Source organism: Ammospiza caudacuta, chromosome 11, assembly GCF_027887145.1.
Source record: "Ammospiza caudacuta isolate bAmmCau1 chromosome 11, bAmmCau1.pri, whole genome shotgun sequence".
Lineage (NCBI taxonomy): Eukaryota > Metazoa > Chordata > Aves > Passeriformes > Passerellidae > Ammospiza > Ammospiza caudacuta.
In genome coordinates, this window is record NC_080603.1 from 16,749,556 (window position 1) to 16,771,923 (window position 22,368).

The 22,368-nt window shown below is 46.1% G+C and overlaps 1 protein-coding gene across 2 annotated transcripts in view; it reads right to left on the minus strand.

The window, feature by feature from the left end:
- Positions 1-2,625: 2,625 nt before the first annotated feature.
- The window catches only part of CCDC50 (coiled-coil domain containing 50), a 43,196-nt gene continuing 23,453 nt past the window's right edge, over positions 2,626-22,368 (minus strand). Inside the window, exons 4-12 of one of the 2 annotated variants that reach the window (XM_058811938.1) lie at positions 21,400-21,490; positions 18,646-18,754; positions 14,326-15,024; positions 12,909-13,015; positions 12,273-12,317; positions 11,636-11,740; positions 10,637-10,716; positions 9,578-9,669; positions 2,626-8,583 (exon numbers count right to left, since the gene is read on the minus strand). In XM_058811938.1, the coding sequence (XP_058667921.1) occupies positions 8,564-8,583; positions 9,578-9,669; positions 10,637-10,716; positions 11,636-11,740; positions 12,273-12,317; positions 12,909-13,015; positions 14,326-15,024; positions 18,646-18,754; positions 21,400-21,490 (1,348 nt within the window). In that variant the 3' untranslated portion in view covers positions 2,626-8,563. The remainder of the gene's footprint in view (positions 8,584-9,577; positions 9,670-10,636; positions 10,717-11,635; positions 11,741-12,272; positions 12,318-12,908; positions 13,016-14,325; positions 15,025-18,645; positions 18,755-21,399; positions 21,491-22,368) is intronic. The other variant, XM_058811939.1, reaches the window with a different exon arrangement.

Below are 22,368 nucleotides of genomic sequence, written 5' to 3' on the forward strand. Positions count from 1 at the left end.
ACAGGCACTTCAGGCTGGCCTTCAGTGCTTCATCAGTTGTGAGCAATTAACAATTAAATAAAAATACACAGGTGAGGGGCTTGGGTGATGTTTATGTGTCCCTTGGCAGGCTGAGCAGAACCTTTTGGGATAATGTGCCGTGTGGCCAGTAACTGGGGGCCAGTGCCAGTGTGGGAATAAACATTGAGTACATCTCATCCTCTCCCCAAACTCCACCTCCCATTAGCAAACCTCCTACTGCTGTACCAGCACCTGCTAAAGCTTCTTTGCAGTTTGGCTGGGACAAAGCTCACAGACAGTCCCCATGCACATACATGGCCATGTCATCACTCTCTGGACACTGTCTGACCTAGGGAGGATGAAGAGGGGAGGAAGGCAGCACTGTAGAGCACTCTCGGGTGAGAACCTGTCCCAGCTCCAAGCTCAGCCCAGGAAAGGGGATGCTGGTGCACTTCTCCTCACCTGGGTATGAACCCCAGCAGGGAGACACACACACGCTCCTCTGGCTCACAACTGAACCCTGCGTATGTCAGCCATGTTTGCAGTAAAACAGAAACCATTCAAGTCCAAAATAGCCAGGAAAAGCCTGTCCTGTGACGTGGCAGATGCTGTAGACACATCAATAGGAATCATGTGTATCATGGCCTGGAGACCTCAGTGCCAGCCAGGGGCTGGCCTGGGCTGGCCTCAGGTGGCCACAAAGTGAGTCCCTGGTGTTGGGATCTGTCGGGGGGGAAAGGGCAGGGTGGGAGCTATTACTCAGCAAAAGCAGTGCCAGGGGAAAGGAGACTTTGTGAAAACTGGTGTCGTACTCAGAGCTGCCACTCACCAGCAACAACATGAAACAGGAGCAGGTTTTGGCAGAGCTGTTTGGGTGCTTGTCTGGGGCTCTCTGGGGTCAGGGAAGCACTGACATTCAACAAATACCCAGCTGCCAGACACAAGTTCTGTGCTTGTTTTAAACTTGGTTTGCAGCCTGATCCCAGGTCTCATTTAGTAAATCTAATTTTTGCCATTAACTGTGACAGGAATTCTGGCCAGAGTGATTCAGGATTGACTCAGGGCACTGTTCAAGGATCACTAAAGGAATCAGAGTGATGGACACGTGGACCTCAGAGCTGAGATAACTGGTGCCAGGAGCTATCACTTGTGTGCTAGCAGGATGGTGCAAAGAATGTAGGGATTAGCTTTGCTCAATACTGAAATTGAGAAGGAACAGTTTCAGGAATAAAGCAGGGTTTCACATGGCAGAGGGGATGTTCTCCACTTCCAGCCACGTTGTAACCCACCAGGTCTCTGGAAAATGAACTGGGAACAGTGCATACCTCCCATGTGTACTACAGCAAGTCATTTGTGCCTCAGATACCTCACCTGGCTTAAGTTCTGCATCTCTGCAGCTGTGATTTGCCTGCTGAACAAAAGGAGCACGGGTTCCAGGTAGGGAACCCCTACTAGCATGGAGTTGGGTGGGAAATGAGGACCTGGACACGCACACAGACAGGAGACTGCAGCTCCCACCTTGCAGGGCAGTGTGAAGCAGCCAAAGGGGCAGTCAGGCTGGGGGGCACCCAACAATGCTGACTTTCAGCAATCTCCACTGGCTTAACTTTTTTCACAGCTGGAGGATACATGGGAAGCCTTGATCCATCCCCAGTGGCACACTAGATCCACCCACCATGGCACACCCACAGCCTGGGAGCTGCATGCAACTTGAAAACTCAGAAACCAAAGTTTTCTGGTACAGAAAAAAAGTCCCCAGGGGCTCTTCAGTGTTCTTTTCGTGGTCCCCACACCCAGTTCCATGTGCACATCACTGCACCAGGTGGAAGATGTTTCTCAGGGCTCCAGCTGGCCCTGCTCCCACCACAGCCTAGTGCTTCAACAAGTGCCAAGGCTGGCATGAAAGAAGCCTTTCAGAGAAAACAGGCTGACCCAGCCACTGCAGACAAAAGGCTGCAATAGGTTGTAAGTTGGCACAGCTCTTGGCACTCCCAAGAGCCTTGTTTTTACAACCAGGGTCTTCCCCTGGCAGCCATGTGTGTTTTGCTGACTCCTCCTTCCACTCACTGGTAATGCCCAAGGGACTCTGAGATGCAGCTGGTGGAAGGTAAAGATGACATCGAGGCACTTGGAAGCACTGGGCTGGTGCTGTGACACAGATCCAGCCCCAAAGTGAGCTCTGTTGGAGTCAGAGCACTCACTTGTGCAGTCCAAGGCCCTGACCCATAGAGGGAAAGCCCTGTGCTGGGGTGCCAAAGGGCTCCCCGCTCCCCTGTGCAATGCTTATTCTTGGCAAGCAGACACAAATGAGTAAATGAGAATTTAAGAAATGTTTACATTCCAGATGCAAGATCCAGAATTTATATTGTGTGACCTCCTCTCCATTCCAGAATGCTCAGTCACAAACTGAGTTTGTGGGATCAGGTCTGCTCATGTTTGAGCTGCATGTGGCTGCATCCTCAGCTGGTGCCTTTGAAGACAGCAGTCAGTCCCAGGGCATTTGCCATTCCTCCTTCTTACATTCAGTCCCACCACTGTAGGTATGTGTTGTTTGAGGGAATCTCCAAGCAGGCTTTTTGCAAACTTAAAAGTTATGTTAATGGAATAAGAAAGAGCATCCTATCCTTGCAAATAATCATACTGCTTTATTTTTCAGTATCACAGTCTCAGGAAATGAAACAGTCCAGATCTTTTCCAAGATATTACATAGCCTTTTTTCCATCTGTCTGTCAACAAAATAATCAAATTAAATACAAATTTGTTTGTTTGCTACATCTATTACAGTGGAAGGACATAATTGTTGGTAGAAGCAGCTAGGTTCCAGGAATAAAGGGTGGAACAAGGTCTTATTTTCCCCTGCTTCTGTGTAACCCACTCAGGTTTCCAGAAAAGCACAGAGGGACAGAAGGAATTGGTGAATAACAAAATACAGCAATTTATTGAACAAAATGGGGCAAGGCAATGTTCCCTTTACATTCTATGACAATTCAGGAGTATGAAGCAAAACATGCTATACACACACATACAGACATGATACTTTGGTTAAATGTCATTCAGAAGTTCTATGCCAAACCTGGTAAATTATAGAGTGAACAGTCAAAATAAAACCAAGAATAGGCTTGCATAGACAGATTATTGTCAGTGTGCAATTCATATTTAAGGATTAGCTGTTACAATGCAGGATACACTTGCAGCTCTGAGGAATTTAAGCCTTCTGACTAATCCACCTCATTGCATGGCTAATATTTAGATTCAACAGGCTGAAAGTTTACCCTGAAGAGCTAAATGAGACAACTGCAGTTATTTATCTGAGGCAATTAACTATATTGCAGTGCACAGATGCAGCTGGAGACAGACCATGGAGTCTACTCAGAGTGAACACTGATACAGTGGAACTTGTTTCCCATGAAGTAGAAAATACTCATTTGTGTGTGCCACTGTCCTCTCTGGGAGTCTCCTGAAGAGCCCAAACTGCCCAGCTGAGCCTTGCCCTGTGCTACTGATGGGGAGGAGGTGGCTGGTAGTATCTCCAGCCCAGGAACAGAGGCTTGGGCAGCTCCTGAACACGATATCCATGTCCCACTGCCAGTCCTGGGCAGGGCAGTCCAAGTGGCACCTGTGTGCAGCACAGCCAGTCCCTCCCCAGCAGTGCTGCACAGCCACAGATGTGCTGGAGTGCAGCAAACTGGAATCTCTGCAGGTTTGTGCCTGTCCTCTGCAACAAAAAGAGGACAAGCTACACCCATGGTGTGCTCCATGCAAGGGATATGTCCCATTCCCACCTCCCAAAGCAGCTGCAAAACCAGGCCCTGAACACCTTGGGAGAGTGGGGCAAACCCAAGTGTGCACTGGCTGGGGACAGATAAAGAGCAAAGCTCAGCCACCACCACCCTGCTGGGCATTCCTGCCTGGCACAGGGCAGCCCTGAGCCCAGGCATCCACCAGGCAGTGGTGGAAGCTGTGCCCCAGTTCCTGCTGCATCCCACACAGCCCTGCAGTGCCAGTGCTGCCAGGAGGGACAGCAGGAGCCACCTGCAAACACAGGAGATTGCTCTCTGAAGGAAACAGTGAGTTTCATGGACTGGCTGTGCTCAGTTACAAGAGTGTAAACTAAGTAGGGGAATCCTCACACTGTCTCCAAGTGCTCCCCTTTATACATATATAAATTAGCAATCCACAGTTAGTTTGCATACAGGATAATATGAATTAAAATAAAAACCTTGATAATAAAAATATATAATATACACATTGATGAACAGCAATAAACTGAATGAAAACACTAGAATGTAACAGTGGCTGTAATTTGGCACAAAATAAACAAACAGACATCTAGCACTGTAAAAATAATAACCTATTTTTTTCCATAAGTAGAGAATGTTATCAATCCTGATTCAAATCCTGATAGATGGGAATGCAGAGATATAAAAATACTGTACATACAAGATCCCTTTTATAGAGAGAGAAGCAGACTGCAGCATCTGTAACTTCTATCCTTCTTCCCCAAGAGGAGAAATTCAATGATGAGAATTCATCTATCCCTTAACAGCTGATATTTCCTCACCCCACCAAGTTCAAACTCATGAAGTTCTTTAAAAAAAGATGAAATCAACCTGTTGGATCTATCCCTGTGACGAGAACTGCTTCTTGCTGCAGGAATCTGCACAGTCCCCATTAAGACAGTTTCACAGCAAGGTGACTCAGGTCAGCCTGCTGAAGACATCGAGCATCCCTGCGCGTAAGGCACGATCCCGCCAGGTCACCGACCTCTCTTCTGCAGACCATTGTGCTTTGGACAGAGGTGAGGAGGTGGGGAGAACTCTTGCTGCTGAGATGAGCTTGCTAGGAAGGTCAGGAAGTGCCAGGATTTCAAGGAGGTGAATTTTCCACGTGGTGCTGGATGCCTTGTTAATGCACAGAGTCAGAAAGGGATGCAGGACCCAAGCAACCTGGGCAGGGCTCCCAGCAAGGGCTCCAACATGCTACTAAATCCAGAGCAAACCCATAGGCAAAGCTACTGAAACTTGGCAAGAGTAAACAAGTAAAAAAACCAAGGTACATAAACATTTTTCTGTCATAGAAAAGAAATATTGCTGAGTGGTTTTTTAAAGGTTAAGTTTCATTGTGCCGCTTTCCCGGAACACACGTCCAAGGTGCTGATTTTGCATCTCACCTACACAAGCTGCATCTTCTTGATTCTCAGCAGAACTGTGGCTGCTGACCCCAAGGAAAGTGGCTCTTTGTTCATCCATAATCTCAGCTCTTGTTGACTTCAGTGGGACCATGGAAACCCTTTCCAAAAGTGGTCACTAAAGATGCAAGTCCCGTTGCAACCTCTGCCTCAGGAGGTCTCTAACCTGCATGGCTGCATGAGGACCCCAACCTGCATGAGATAAACAACTTATCCCATTCATTGCCTGCTTTCCTCAGCTGCCATTCCTAGCATTTCTCTCCCTTTTCTAGCAATGCCTTAGGAACTCCCTTTTCACAAGGACTATGGAGTTATAAAACAGGAGAAACACAAGGAACAGCAAATGAATAAAGGCAGGCAGAAAGAAAAAAGAATGAGGGCTAAGGGAGGATACAGAGCAAAACAGCCCATAAAGCATTCAGCACTCCTCAAAGGCATCCAGAAGGCAGCAATTGCTCCTGGGATCCTTCTCTTGGTGTCTTGGCCAGAGAGCTTGACTGGCCACTAAGGAGAGTTTACAGCTCCACAGAGGAGGCACAGAGGTGTTCTTCAGACTACCCAGCTTCCAAACTAAATTTATCAGAGTTTTCCCTCACATTTCTACTCACTACCATTGACATCAACAACTTGGATACTCCCAAGCATCCCTCCTGAATTAATAGGTTCTTCAAATGTCACAGAGCTCATGACTTCTCTGACTAGGTTAAGACAAAAGCTACACCAGCCAACTGCAGTGCAAGAAAGTCCATCACAGCCAGATACAGAGCCCATGGAGGGCTGAATTCCTAGCTGGTGATTTCCCCATGCCTTCTGCAGAGAATCACCAGTTTTCTGCAAGCAAGTACAAAGCTCAACCTCTTTCTGATTTGGCAGGACTTTTCTCCATCCAGTTTTCACAAGTGAACCAGGTGGTACAAGCAGCAGTGCCTGGACTAGGGTGTTTGTAGGAAGTATTAATTCTTACAAACCCACCAGGCATCCATTTCACAACAGTAATTACTCTGATGGCAATGAAAGAAAAAAGCCCACAGGAAAAAAAATTACATTTTCAGCAGTAGAAATTTTGACTGTTACATTAAATACAAAAATAAATCCATACAAAATAAAACCTTGGTAGATGAGGTTGCCACACTGGGCCAAGTTATCAAATAAAAAAGAAAAAAATAGCATCTATGTTGTTTTTTTTCTGAATCCTTTTAAAGAACATGAACACTTCTGAATGGACAGAGACAGAATGAGAAGTGGGAAGAAGGCAAGGACAGTAAAATCCAGCTGCTGACTGGGATATTTCCTGAGAAGCAGCAGCAAGCAAGACCTTGCAAGTCACTTAGGAGCCCATGCAGGCAGATGAGCCACAGTGTGGAAGCAAGGGATGCAGGTAACAGGATTCTGCCCATACACAAAGTCCTACATGGCAAGGTTTTAGGTTAGGGTACCCCTGGAGCAGGGATCCATTGGGGTTATGTGGTTGTTCACAGGTACTGAACTGCTGCCAATGGGCCAGTGGGAGTAGGAGATGGAAGTCTGAGTTACTGGTCAAGGCAAGACATGGCCTTGTTATGTGGTATTAAACCTGCCCTGCAACTTATGTGAAAAAGGAGTTGCCCTGTCTTCCCAGTGATTTGGCCCAGTAATTATCCTGACCAAGAACAGCCAAGGTTAAAGTCTTACAGCTGCCTTGGGGCATGAACTGTGCACTAGAGGAACAGCAGCCAGCCATGCTCTCTTCCTATTTCCTAGAGGTGCTCCCTCACCACAAAGCTCCAGAGAGCTGCCAAGGCCCCTTTCCCAGGCAGATCAGTGGTGAGGACAAGTTTCCTGCCTTAGACACAGGGGTCTCCCCTCCTCTGCAGAGGCAGAGCCAGAACTGCAGTTGCCAGAGACAACAGAGAGTGGCGAGACAGACTTGGTGCTGGCACTAAGGCTGGGCTGCAGGGGCAAGGCAGCCAAGCTCTCTGCCATGAACTGGGCTGGCCCATGGATAACCAGCCTGCCCTGGCTGAATACACCCTAAGACAGTGTCCAAATGTTCAGCTTTCTAGTTTAAAAATACACCTGAAAATAATGGCAAAAAAATTATTTAAAAGACTAAAGAATTTAAATGAGAGGCGGCCAGGGGGAAAGGCTACTTTTTGTGCAAGAGAAAAATTGTTTTCAAAGAGTGGAGGGAAAACAAGCCAGGACAGAATCACTGCATGGGAAAATATATACAGACAGCAAACCTGCAGACCCTGCTGTGCCCTAGACAGCAATGATTTTTTTATTCCTGACTGGAGCTGGATGGAGCAGTGGAGAGGAAAAGCAGTCAGCACAGACATTGTGTGGACTGATCAGCACTCTGTGTCTGGCTCAGGTTGCCTGTAACTGTAGATTTTGATGCTCAATGCCCATATGGCCCTCTCTCCAGCAGCCCCATGTTTACAAGACATATCCAAGTTCAGAAACAAGTTACTCTACTCAAGTGCATCAGCAACTGAGCTAAGAGTTACATGAGATCTGACTTGGCTTTAATGAAATTCCTTGGCTTTTACCACACTGAAGCTCAAAGCACGTGACCACAGAGGTCCCTTCAGACACACAGATCTGTTTGTATGAGTTTTCCCAAACCACAGTTCACAGCTTCTTGAACTCCCTGGCAAATCCTAAGTCATGCACGCAAGGTCTAACTTCAGTTGGAATTGTATTTCCTTTTAACTGTTCTATCCTATATCCTAGAGCTAAATGCCTATATACACTCTATTCAGAATGTTGGAAACCCTAGAAAGAAATACAGCAGTTTAAAAATTCTGTTTCATAGGCTATTTCTGCCTCACCAGTCTCAGGGTTTGGCTTTTGCTGGTATATGTTTGACAAGGCTCTCTCCTTCCTGCAAGCTCATATGACTGTCAGGTTGGCTCAGCTGTCCTATCCAACACAGGAAGAAACCCAATTCCTCTTATAGCTCTCTTTGCTAAGTTATCCTCATGTAAAAAGGACTTGTACTTCTGATGTTCTGCTGCATTGCCATAACCCAACTAATTTCTTTTCAATTTTCCTCCATTGTACATGCATCTCAATTTGTCCTATTCATCAGAGCTCCAGCCAAACTTAAAAATAAAAAGAAAGCCTCAAAAGAATGTATGAGGGAGCTGTTGAGCCAGCTGGTTGATTGGCACAGCTCAGTGGCAGCTAGATTATACTGCACTGCTCAAGTCATCACAGATGAGTAAGAAATTGAAACAAACAATTTTCCTTAATATGACAAGACTTAAAGAGATGATCCTGGGAGTGGAGGGTGGGTGTCCCATCAGGTCAGGGATGAAGAAGAAAGTTGCCTGGCAATTCCAGTAATGTTTGCTACAGAAGAGTCAGTACCAAAGCAAAGGCTAGCACAGTTTACTGCTTCCTACGGGAACCTGGAAAACAAAACACAAAGGAAACAGTCTGTGAGACTAAATCCTGGTGAAAAAATTATTGCCTGCAGACATATTTTACCTGGCCTGCCCTACTGTCCATCTGTCTGACTTCTAGGGTACTAGTCAAGTCAAAGGCCAAAATGGGAGCTATATGTTACATGACTGAAGCAAAGGAAGGACAGATCCACGAGACAGGCAGACATGTGCTTTTCTTCTAGGGTGAGAATGGTGCTGCAGTCCCATTGCACAGTCTCACTAAAGCAAACACACCCTATAAAGTGCCATCAACTTTCCAGCTTGCTTGATGAAGACACAACCCAAGTTTCCAAACTAAATTTTGGAAAGGAAAGCCTCCACATTTAAGTCTCACTAGTGGAGTTGGAAGAAATCTGACACTGAGTTAGACTCAGGCTGCCCCCTTCCTTCCCCAGAGGCTCTACAGATAACTCAGACAATGGGCATTCAGATTTAAAACAACTGCAGGGGCAACCCTACCCACACTGCTCTGTGCCAAGTGATTTCAGGAAACAAACCAACAAAGCAGTGCTGAGGTGCTACAGGAATAAAACTAGCCTGCTCTCAGGACAAGTTTCTGTCTGATCATCCCATCTGCTCACCAGACAGGTGAGGTTCTGTCTTGTATTGGATTGTTTGAGAACAGTGAGTCACCTAAAATCCATCATAATGTTGTCTTTGTGACACTTCTTGGTCATTTGCTACCTAGATTTACAGTCATTCATCATTAAGAGATCAGAGAAGACATATAGACAGCACCTTGACAAATTCCAGGCAAACCAATTCAGTTTTTCAGTCTCACAGCCTGCAACATGCTCAGCAAGTCCAACCAAAACACTGCCCAGCATCATCTGCCTGCTGGGGCATTATTCCCCTTTCTTTATTTGCATCACTTCCCATCACTGTCCCCTGCAGGCTCCTTGTGTGAGGAAGAGAGCTGACAACAACCCAAGTGCTGGGCAGCCCTGGCAGACCCTACCTTTAGGAGAGTGCTCAGGTCTGGGGTGGTGGCGCAAGGGGCTGGGCTGGCTCGTGTAATACCGAGAGTGTTCATCGAGGAGAGGCTGTGACCTGCCAAGAACAGTGTCAAAGGAGTGTTGGGAAATAACTCAAAGTCACAACAGTGCAGCAAGAGCAACATCTCAGCTGTCTGGCCTGTTACTGTCAGTTTGATGCAAACCTTGCCTGGCCCAGACCTTCCACCTGCAGAACAGCTCCTCACTGCTTCTGCAGTGAGAAAAGCAGAGTATGTGCTGCTTGCCATGGACCTTTCATTTAATAATGGTTTCAGCTATCAGGAAATAGTTTCCATTATGAAGTTTATTGCACACTTTACTCAAAAGGGCAGTGTTTTAAAGTGGTTAATGCTTGCAGTTTTACCCCCAGAGTATTTTAATATGATCTCTCTCAATCTCCACCTGCAGCTCCATTTGTTGTTTCTTTTGCAAGTTCAACAAGAATTTCTAGGTTCGTTTCTGGAATGGAAATCAAAGCCACTTTCAGCGTTTAGTACCTCATGAAGAGCATTAAGCCAGAGTATCAAGGGATTCAAAAGCAGCACTGGGCTACAGCATATTCCCAGTTTGGGATGAGACACCCCAAAGCACAGTGCTCTTGCTTGCAGGGTGGTGTTCAAATGCAGCAATGGGAGCTGTGCACAGGGCTCAACTGGGAGCAAGGACCAAGGGAGCAGCTGTGCAAATGCATGGTGATTACGCCTTCCTGCCCAGAGATGACATTTAGTTTCACATCCCCAGAAGCTGTTTAACCCTCTCAATGTTTCTCTGCCATTTAACAAATGTCACTGCACAAGCTCATCAATCTCTGTCAGCACTGGGCACAGGGACCAAGATGGACAAGTGCCACGAGCACAGTGAGTGACGCACGTCACCAACACCTCATGAGCTCCGTGCCCCTTATCGCCCTGCTCTCCACTGAGTGCCCTCTGGGGTGGGTCAGGTTGGTGATCCCACACCTCCTCCCTAGGACTCAGCTTCCCAGCTGTACTCCCCATTCTTGCCAGCCAGTTCAAGCTCACCTTGAAGGCCTGTCACTTCTGTGTCGCTGAGTTTCAGGCCCTTCTCTTGGCCTTGAGCGCGTGGACTCACTTGCATCAGGCTGATGGGAAGAAGGGAAATCAGCTCGTCTGTGTGCCTTGCTAGGCACCAGCCAGGACACTGGGACTGCCACAAATTCACACAGCCCTTTTGTTCTTGGTTTACACACAAAATTAACTACAGCTAGACATGCAAATGGCAATGAGCATCAGGACTCATTTTCAGTAAAAATCCAGCCTTGCCAAGACAAACTCAATTTCTGTGCTAAAACGTGACAGCAGTAAGGGACAGTTCTGAAGCTGGGCTGAACACAGTCTGGGTGTAGTGACAGTGCACAAGGCTGGGCTGAGCAGGAAGGACCAGCTGCAGACAGCTGTGTTCCTGCAACCATTGAAACTCAGGAAGGAGGCTGAAAACACCAGAGCTACCTCCATCTGGCCCCAAGATTAACACCACATCCCCTTTAGCACCTCACCAGTGCTGACCATAAAATTTGTTTCCTATCCCCTTCCATCCTGGCCAGCCAAGTCTCTCTGGTGTTACTCCTACCACAACCAGGCATGATAAACTCAGAACTTTCATTACACAGCCAGTTATGAGGCAGAGTGACAACTGAAGCAGCTGCATTGCCCTTACACAAACAGAACCAACTACTGCTTTTAAAGCCACAGTCAGGATTTCAGCAAAGGAAAGGTCCTGCACCAGGGACTGACAGTGCTTCTGGGAGGCCACAGGGTGCTGTGACATCCAGTGCCATCCTCCAAGGCCAGAGCCCCAAGGACTACTTTGCTTGAGGCTGAAGCCAAAAGCATCTAAGCAAGGAGGTGGCTCCAAAAGGCTTGGGAAGCAGCTGAGTAACAGACAGCAAGACCCTTCAGACGCATCACCACCTTTTGCTCCCACCATACACTCACCTCCCTCTGAAAATAGGAAAAATGTTATAGCACCTTATCTGTGGTGCCTCCTGAAGCCTGCCATACCTTCCAATCTTGATCATGCCTCCTCCTTTCAAAGGAAGACTTTTCTCTTTCTTTCTCTTTTCTTAAAGCCTTTTTCTCCTCAGCCATCAAGAGACGAGCAATTTCCTAGAAAGGAAACACAGGCTCTGTCAGACAATTTTACTGCTCTTGTGGGTTTGAATAACTCAAAACTTTCCCATGGACAGCTGCTGAATGGGAAGGGTACAAATCCAGGATTTCATCCATCTGTGATCAGAAATCAAGGGACAGGGCAAAATTAAGACTGGCAGCATGCAGCATGTCCAATAGCTGATTTACCAGAACTGCATTTGCAGAACATTTCTGCCCTCTATCCCTTCTCCTTAAGGGGGTCAGTGGTTCTTCTCACAGCATCTTGGATAGTCCCCCTTGGGTTTTAGTTACAAGAAATGCTCTTACAGAACCATGAACTTCCTGCCTTTGTCATGGTTGCAACAGGCAGTGCAACTCTCTGCTTGGCCAGCCCATACACAAAACCCATCTGGGAGAAATTCCCACTAGAGCCTCAGGCTTTCCCTACAAGGAAAGAAATTAACAGCTAGAGGGTCAGAGAAAACAAGGGCTGTTTAGCAGCTTCTGCAAGTAAAGGAATTCTACAAGTATTTGACTTGTTTCTCACCTCATCTTGGGCTACTTGAGCTGCCTTCTGATCTGCTTCATTAGCCTGGAGGGAGGGAAAAAGGTGGGGAAGGAAAATCAGAGACAAAAAATTACCATCTCTGAATTAATCATACTCATCAACCTACTGGGCAGGGCAAGTATGTGCCCATACAAATACACCATCATCCTCTCCAAATACACTTAGCTACCCCCATACTTACCTCATAACCCAACTCCAATCTGCCATTTCAACTTTTCAGCTGAATTTTGCCCTCATGTATCTGCCTGACCACACCACAATGCATTTCCCACTCAGCTGCCTTCTCTCTCAAAGACAGGCAACGGCCTGTCTCCTTGTGAGCTGCTTACACTGACTACATGCCATCTTCATCTGCCTGGAAACATCCATTTAATATCACTTTGCTTCAGCACTTTAATTTTGGGGTGCTTATTTCAAAAAATAAGGCTTATTAGTTGGAAGCCAGCTGTCACTCCATATTTGTGTGTATGGAAGACAAAGGTAATTAGCAGAAGGCACAGGAGCAAGACCTTAGGTCTTATAGTCACTCTTATACATTAAAGGTTTACAAAGCAAAGTTGTCTGTGCTGGTTGCCTTAGTTCCTTTGAGTTGAGCAATGCACCCTCTCTACTTACCAGGAGCTCTTCCTCCTGCAGCTTCCGAGCAATCTCTGCATCAGACAGCTCCTGTTCCATCCGGGGGGCATCATACAGGCCTTGTGTCCTCCCCCTCAAATTAGTGCCTGCAGAATTGAGAGAAAACAATCAACTCAACCATTCTCCACATCCTTTGGGAAGGAGATCCCCACCATCTCCTCAGCCACCTGCAAACCCCCCATTCAAGAGAACCAGAGATCATTACAGTGTACCTCCTACACCCTGTCTCAGACAACAAATGCAACTCCAGGGCAGAACAGGCCATGTCCCTTAAAGCACCATGTCCCTATGGTGACAGCAGTGCTAGCAAAGGAATTATAACTTGTCACTCTCTGCATTGATACAGATACAGTGGCAAAACTGGGCAGCAGAGAGCAGCCCAACATTTGATATGAGCACAGCAAAGTCTGAACACACTGCTGAAGCAGCATGGGCTCCAAGGGTTACCCAGGACAGGCTGACATGAGTTTTCAGACAATTTCTTCCTTGGCATGACCAATGAATTTTAAAATTCAATGAGAAAACAGAAAAGTAAGCATTTTTAAAGTTCACATAATGTTCAGTCTTGTTTTAAGTATAGAGTTCTGTTATTTCAAAGCTAAACCTTCCATTTCTCTAAGGAAAGTGTTTGTATTATGAGGAAGAAGAATAACTGTCCCAGTGTCTTTAAAAGTAGAATGATGGGTCTGGATCTTTAAAGCCAAGAGCTTGTTGAGCAAGAACTACACAGGTACACGTTTCTCAGAAAATTCCACTTGCACAGAATTTGGCAAGAATCTTGCAAATAGAACCCAGCTGGATGCCCAGTGCCACTAGTGAACTTTGCCCAAAATTAATTAAGTTGCAGCAGGGTTTTCAATAAGAAGTGGATGAAAATTGCTGGGTTTTTTCATGCTTAAGCAGTGTGCTCACTTACAGTCCTGCATCTCAACTCCACAAAATACAACCATAACCTAACATTCAGGGGTTTGTTCCCTTTTCTTCTCCTGTACAAGGAGGCCACTGCACAAAATGTATTTTAAAAACAAAAGCTGGGTGTTGGCTGGAGTTTTCTGGGGGGTCTTTCTTTGGGGATGGTGTGGTGGTTTTTTTTTGGTGAGGGGAAGAAATTTGTTTTCTTAAACGAAAGGATACCAAAGGCACCACCTCCAACAATACCTTCTTGTTCATCCTCTCCAATGCCATGGAACATCAGGATATAGAGCAAGAACATTAATGGACAAGAAGAATCCTGCTAAATCAGGAAGAAACCCGGGCAAGATTCCCTGTGTACACATTGCAGGTAGATACTGGAGAGAAGCATCTTCAAGGAAGGCAAACATATCTCAGACACCAGTATGGGGCCCACAAAGGTCCATCCCCACACATTGGCACACGTTCCCCATCACTCGGTTACCTGGGTCTCGCTGGCTGTCTCCAACCTTCCCCTGGCTCACAGCATGAGGGGAGGGGGAGTGTCTCCTGTGTCCTGCCCTTTTGTAGGCTCTTGCCTCACCCCTCCTATGGTCATCTCTAGATTCAGCATCATAGAGCTTTTCATCCCGTGCCATCCTGTGTGACGAGTGGCCCTGGTGGTGAGATCTGTGTTTCTCAGGGTGCTGTCTGCCACCCTGATGCCAGGTCTCCTGCTCTGCCTCCAGTTCCATCTCAAGGAGGGGAAGGTGCTTTTCTCTGTCTTTCCTTGGTGGCTTTTTGCTGTGCTGTGCTTCCTCTCTGAGTCCATGCTCCAAGTCCAGGTCGGGACTGAGAAGTCTCCTCTCCTTCTCCCTGCCAGCTCTCCTCCTCTCCTGTGGCTCCCAGCTGTTGCTGTGATCATAGGCATGGTGCTCAGTCTCTCTTTCCAGGTCAAGGCTGAGATGTCTCCTGGACCTTCCCTGGCTGGTTGTCTTCTGCTCCTGCTGCTGGCCATTTCTGGCCTCTCTCAGCTGAGGAGACCTTCCACGGCCCTCTGAGCTGGAGTGCCCACGTGTGGGGGCACGGCTGGGCAAAGGTGAGGGGGGTCCTCGGTGCTCTCTCTGCTGGTGCCTGCCCCTGCCATGCCTGTGTGCTCTGGGAGCTTCAGAAATCTGCTCTCTGGGCTCACCCCAGGGCTGCTCTGAGCAATGGGGGGACAAACAAGGAGGGGGTTAGTGGTGCAGGGGTTAATGGAGGTTCGAGGCCAGACTCACAGCAGGGAGAGGAAGGAGCTTGATACAAGGCGCTGAAAATGCAGGCAAAGCATGATGAAAGAAAGAGTAATAACAGAGACAGATAAAGCTGGCAGGGTACAAGAGAAGACACAGTGAAATGGCAGCCTGGCTAGCAGGGCAGCACAGGAGGCAACAAGGTTGGAACAGAAAGCACAGGTCCAATGCAAAAGTGTCTGAGCACTTCCTAGACAAGGACAAGTCAATACAGAGACAAATGACTTTTAATGATGCCACTGGGGCTGAAAAACTGCCAAGAGAGCAGCTCATCTCCTGATGACACATCACTGCTGCAGGTCCTGAAACCACCTGGGGAAGATTGGCAAAGAAGGGCACAAGATACAGGAAAAGTTGGGAGACAATGAGGAGCATAAGGCCAGGAGGGGCCAAGCAGAGTGGTCAGGTTGGACCCTGGTTTATAAGCACAGGTGAGCCTTGCCCTGGCTTCAAGCACAAGGTTTTTCATAAGAAAAACCTAACTGGGGGGAAAGACCCACATAAAGCAGAAAAGAAGTAAACAGGTAAGATAGAAGGTTTTTTTCCCTTTAAAAGCAAGAACAGGATAGCTGCAGCATCCAAACATCCTCCACCACAGACTGTCACATATCTTTTGCAGACCCTCAAGTTCAGGGCCTGCACTTACTCATTGTCCAAAAAGAAGTTTCAGCTCTGAATGCAAAGGCAGTTATGGACCGAAATTTTAGGGCAGATTAAGACTTCAGAAAACCCAGGCTCCTGACCTCAGCATTGTAGCTAGAAAAGCTGCTTACTTGGCATTTTGGCGGGATTGTTTCCTCTCTGCTTTCCAGAAAGCAGGTAGAATTTTTCTCTGCTTTTAGTTTCAGTAATAAACCTGAAACAGCTATGAGGATGCAGCAATCTGCCTGCATACAATTTACTAATTGATTTATTTTTTCAACTAACCTATTTGCTAAGAAAAATCATTGCACAGAGTGAACTGTTATCTCTCTACAGCAGCTTTTCAAAATAAAAATATGCCTTGAAGCAGAGATTGATCTAAAACAGAATTACACACACAACCCCCACCAGAAAAACCCTGCAGCAGCAGACTTTCCTCAACTGTCCAGAGTTTGTTTTACAGTATCTCAAAATATTTTAAATAAATTTCACTGCACATGAATTGCATTTTTTAATGAATAGCTCTGTCTCACAATCTATCTAGATTTCAGAGGGAGAAAAACAAACCTTACACCAAAACTGAATGTTCCCTTCGAGTCATTCTATTCAGAAAAAACTTTTTCAGAGCCAGCAAAAATAGAGCCTACAGAAAATCCACCTTCAAAACAAGTCTGTGTGACTTTTATCCAGAACAGGTGTTTTTTTAAAAGTCCAAGGACTGTAACAGGAACTGCTGTGGTCACTCTTTAACTGGTTGGGTTTTTTCTGTTCAGTTTTAGATCATAAATATGATTTACAGAAAGCAAATAACCAATCAACCAATCCAAGTGACTTACTGAACAACAGAGACCAGAGCCTGAAAGCAAGAGTCAGTTTTTGAACAATAGTCACTAGGATCAAAAAATTAATTCAATTTTGTCATTGAGGAAAGCTCAATAAATACAACAGCAGAGAGCAGGAAAACACAAAAGAGCAAAGCCTGGCTGTGCTGGGAAAGGATTGCTGCAGGTAACACAACCATGCCAGACAACCCAAGCAGATAATTTGCTTTTGGTTAATTTGGTGATTAATTCATCAACAGGTGCTGGTTCCTCTGGCACCTTCCATGAGGGCCATGTAAACACTCCACAGACCCTGGTGTTACTCTCTGAGGCAGCAAGTGACTGAGTGAATACAAAAATGTTTTTCATGGCACAGGCACTGCTGGGAGGAACTCTGCCTTTTCTCGTGTTTATTTTTCCACTTTTAAAGAGCTCAGGTTGCTTTGGAGCAATCGGCCTCATCCACATTCCTCCTGGATGTGGATAAATTTTACCTCAGTCTCAAGCAATAAGAAAAAAACTCCAAAAACACACTCCACCCTCACCAAAACAAAAGAAAACTTTAACAAAGCAAGGGCTTTTTATTTGTTTCAATTCACAACTAATGAGGACAATACAAACCAAGGCTGCAGAAGCCTAATCAAATGGTGCTCAAGTAATTAAGAGTTCCCAGAACAACAAGCTAGATGATCCAGGCATGAAATCCACTCCAGTCCTTTATAGCTTTTAAGGAGCACAGATCAAGAGCAGCACTGCAATGACTGGCCAGGCAAACACCTCCTGCCTCACCTTCAAAATTATGGATTATTGCAGGAAGAAAACAGACCCACAAGATATCCTACCCTTCAAGTCCAAATCACAGTCTTAACTTCAGGAAGTCACAGGCTTTGTCAGCTGATTTGTTAAAAAAAATACATCCTGTCCTACCATCTCTGCATGCACACTTCTGCCTATGTTGTATTTTTTCAGACTTCTCCCACTTAATTCTGAAAACCTGACGAGTGGCTTGGCTGTAGGACTCCAAGATCAATTTTTCCCAGCTTTGTACATGTAGAAGGACTTGTGATCATGAAGTTTCCACTTGGCTACTGTTTTGCACTTTTGAACTTTGTGCTTTGTACTCTCTTGGCTATCTTTGAACTTCTTCCAAATTGAAACTAAAATACTTTGTGTAAGTTCAAATAAAGGACTTTAAACTGCCAATGGCATTGATGTTAAAATGAGAAATGAGGTTTGATCTTCATCTTCACAATCTGTTAATCAAAAGCAACCCATCTTCCCCACCACATTTTTGAAGAAAGAACACAGGAACCACCACCAGCGCATAGCAAAGCCATCCCCAGATTGCTCCATAATTAAATACACCCTGATTCTCTCCTCCCAGCTTAAAGAAGGTCTGTATTCAATCACAGAAGCTGACCAAAAGGAAGCAATAGAGCACTGTGGATCAAATAATTTCCACACTGTACAGTCCCAGATGATCACAGCAGAGACATTCTGTAGAGATGACCTTGTTCTTCAGTAAGTCATTCAAGGCAGTTGTGCTAGTTTTACAGCTTGGGTACATACCTGCAAGGAGCTATTTTTGAAACATCTCCATGAACCAGCATTCATTCCTTCATGTAGCCGTGCCAGCATCACAAATGAGCACATGGAACTGTCTCTCTTCAAATGCAAGCATGGAATTTCACCAGCATTTCTCCCCCACACCCCTGGTGTCACACAGCAGTTACTACCTTATCAGCCACTGTCTTTTTCCACAAGCACTTCTAAAACATGCATGTGTGACTGTACTTGCACATTCACAAACCACATTACCTATGCCTGTCATTTAGGCCACTTTCAAGGACAATAAAAACTATTCAATTGTCTCCTCTGCCTTTTTTTTTTTTTTAACTAAATACTTCCTGATTAAAAAATAATCTGATTTTGACCCCAGAAACTGATGTAATGCTACAGTGCTAAATGCAGGTCTGTAGCATAAAGTTGAGTCTGAGGGATAAAGAGTTGTCAGACCACCAGGTCCACCTACACTGTCATGATCCTGGCTTTTATCTTGCAGAAACATACCTCCATTTTGTGCATAATAGCTCTCTTCATAGCCTGTGTGTCCCTGGGACTCTGGGTAGTGCTTCTTGTGCTTTTTTTCTTCCTGCTGCTGTAGGAGACGGGCAATATCCTGCAGAGATGGAAGAAAACAGACATTAAATCACCACTAAAAAGTGTCTCCACATTATTTTGATCAAATTCTTTATTCAATTACTAAAATCCTTACAAAAAAAAAAATTTAACTTTTCAGACACAACAACAGTTACTCAAATTCAACCCCTGGACTGGATGAAGCTTTCAAATTAATGGGTGACACAAGGGACCATGTCAGCAACCAGTAGTCAACTCAGCCCAGTACTGCAATTCCAACACCATGGCAAACTCCCAGGTTCCTGCTCCTCCTGCACACAAGCCTGCTAAGCCCTAATGGCCAAAGCAGGGCAGAAGAGACTCTGTGTGCAACCTCAGGCTTTCCACAAGGATTTGGAAGTCACAGAAGTGCACAGCCAGTAATGGGAGTGGGCTTCATCTCCTCCCTGCACTCTACCAGGGAAAGGAGAGCACAGAGGCAAAGACTGTCCAGCTAAAGGCACTTCTGACTGGAAGGAGTTCCCCAAGTAAACTGTGAACTCACTTCACACTGGCTGTAATTTGCAGGGACTACAGGATGCCAGGCAGGGAAATGCATCAGTTTGACAGACAGAGACTTGAAGGAAAAGAAAATCGAAAGGACATTAGGAGGAGCAAACTAGGCACAAGGCAGGAGCACAGTGGGGACTGCAGCCATTTGTCTCCTGTCACAGTTTTGGTAGATATGCCAAAGAGAAGAGCACTCCATTTTCCTAATTGGTTTTCCTTCAAGATGACTAATGGGTCAACAAGGCCTAGGAACCACAAACAGCTCCCTGGGGCCTGCTCCTCTGAGGCCCATGAGCTTGTGAGTCAGTGAAGCCAGTCTGGAGCTAGGGAGCAAAGCTGGGAGACACCAGCAGGTCATGCTGCCCCTCTGGATGCTATTCATTTAAGCCTTCCTAATCCTCAGGACCTTTACAGAGCCATGCATGTAAAGTGGACACTGCAGGCAGGAAAGGCATGGCTGAAATGCAAACTAAGAGTCAACACCCTCCAGAGCCAAGCCAGCACTGGAGGACCTTGGATGGCTGCTCAAGTACAAACTATTATTTCAGGATTCAGGGAAGATCTGCTCTGAAACCAGCTTTGTGGAAAATCTGGGGATGCCACAGGCTCTTTCAAAAAAAAACCCAAAAAACCCCACAAAAAACTAAACCTCCACAAACTCCTTTCCCTGACAAGGTTAACCTTTCTAGCAAGTACTGTAAGTCTATAAATATATGAGCTAAAGCACATTATCTCCAGGACTGAGACAGCTCAGGACTTGCAAATCCATACAAACCACTTCTTACAAACAGGATTCATCAGCAGGCAGGGCAGGCAGGCTTAGTGCTTCATTTAAAATACCTGCACTCCAGAAAGGATCTGCCTCAGTCCTCAGCTACATTTCAGACACACTTGGGAACTTCCCATGTACCAGCAGGAAGAGAGAGAATATTTATGACTTCTCCTTGCTTTAAGGCACAGTCAGCTGGAGCCTGCTCCCAACTGCACAAGATGGTCAGCAGGCAGGTTTGACAGGCTGCAAGGACCTGTGGTTAGACTGCTGACATCCCTGCAGTTCTCTATATAAAGCAGGAAAGAAAGGTGCAGTTCCACAAGTCAACATTAGTTTTGCATCTCCTTCACCTTCCTGATAAAAATATGACAGATCAGTACCTTTTAAGCAGAAATCCTATAGCCAAAGGGCTCCTCCCACTCAAGCACAAGCTCCTCTGGGAAGCCAAGCCATCCCATCTGTCTGGGCAGCCTTTCAGTACTTGCTTGAAGTAGGTAGGAGAAGAAAATGAAGTCTTGCAAAAAACTCCAATGCATTTGTCAGGCAAGGGCAGATTCTTATTTCAGGCTCTGCCAGGAAATACAGCCTTGTGTTCCAGCTCTTCCTAATACAGAGAATTCTACCAGGTGCCCCTTGAACATCTCAAGACAACCCAGGTTCCTCAGGAAACCATCTGAAACTGCAGGTTCTCACAGGTGTTCCTCTACTCTGTGGGTTTATTGAAAACTCTATCTGACAGGCTGATCCATTGAGGCAACCAACAAGCAAAACCCTTTGTACACTATGAAAAAAACCACACCACCCACTCTCAAGCAAAAGGAGCAGAGAAACATTCTGAAGTCACAAAAGGAATCTGCTTACAGGTTCCTTACAGCAAGAAACTGTAACAGGGTGTTCAGGCTGTGAAATACTAAACTGAAGAATGGAGAAGCCAGAAACAGATGGCTGGGCTGAGAGTCTGAAATCTTTGCATTAAAGACAAAGAAATAATGGCCTAGGATTCTCCCAAGAGCAGTACCTCTCTTCTTGCATTTCAGAAAGCAAGCAGGTCTCAGAGTGTATAAACAATTACAGCTTCCTCCAACAGGGCAATAAACACCTCAGCAAGACTTACCTATTACTTGACCTCTTCATTAGCAAGGCCACTGGCATCAACAACCCTTATGACCCTTGAGTGTGAGGACCATGACTGTATCTTATTCCTGTAACAGGACTCCCCAAAATGTCTGTGCATACAGAGCTCTGTCATGACAAGGACTGCCACCATGCAAGCCAACTCCTGTGGCTACTGGCCAAGAAATGTCTGCCCTGAAAAGGCTGCTACAAATAGCCCTGCCATCCATCCCTGCAGCTTTAAAGGTTACCTCGTCTTTTTCCTCTTGCCTGCGGCGCTCCTCCGCTTCAAACGCGAGCTTCACTTGGATTTCCTGAGCAATCTCGCAGTCCTGGCGTTCCCTGGAAGGCAAGGAGACAGGGATTATAGGCAGCTGCACTCACAGGCATCAGTCAGCCTGGAGAAAGGGATAAAAGAGCTAAAAAAAAATCCACCCAATTTACACAAAAGAATTATTACTCAGTGTTAGTGCAGAGCTATGAATCCTCACCAGGGACCAGGACTCCCTGTACTTACTGGCGGCCAAATTTAGAAAATACTTCCCAAAACATCCACGGAGTAAAATGTAAAAGAGATTCATGGGCAGATTGCTAAGAAAGGAGATGGGTACCACAAAATAGGGCAGGCCAAGGTAGTGCTCAGGAGTCTGCAAACAGCCTAATTCTGCTGAGTTTTTGTCCATGTGGTATCTAAGGAGAAGTTCAGGGGTATGGTTAATGCAGGCACTACTGGGAAGTGGCTTTCATGTGTAAGCCAAGGAGAAAGAAGTGCAGGAGTACGGTACATAAGCCAAGTGGAGGCTGGAGGTGTCAGTTCAGTAATGAATGAGAAATGCCACTGAGGTGAGACAAGACACAAAAGCAGGATCAGTGCCCAGAGGCAAGGGAGCAACATGTGTCAAAACAAGGGGGAAAGGAGCCACTGCCACAGTGCCAGTGTGGATGGAGGAACACAAGACTGCATGAACTGGGGACAGGGAGAGATCAGAGCAATTGAGACATGAGAGGTTTGGCTGTGCAGACAGACCAGGAAGGCTGAAAAGCATCTGCAGGAACAGTGCCACACTCAGCAGCATGCTCTGATGTGCTGGAACAATGGCCAAGGATTCCTCAGGGCAATTCAGAAATGGACTGGGGGATCTGAAAAGGAAAGCTAAAAGTTCTCTCTTTCAGCACTGTTGAGATTGAGTTAAAGAGCAGCTCTAAACATGGCAGGAAAG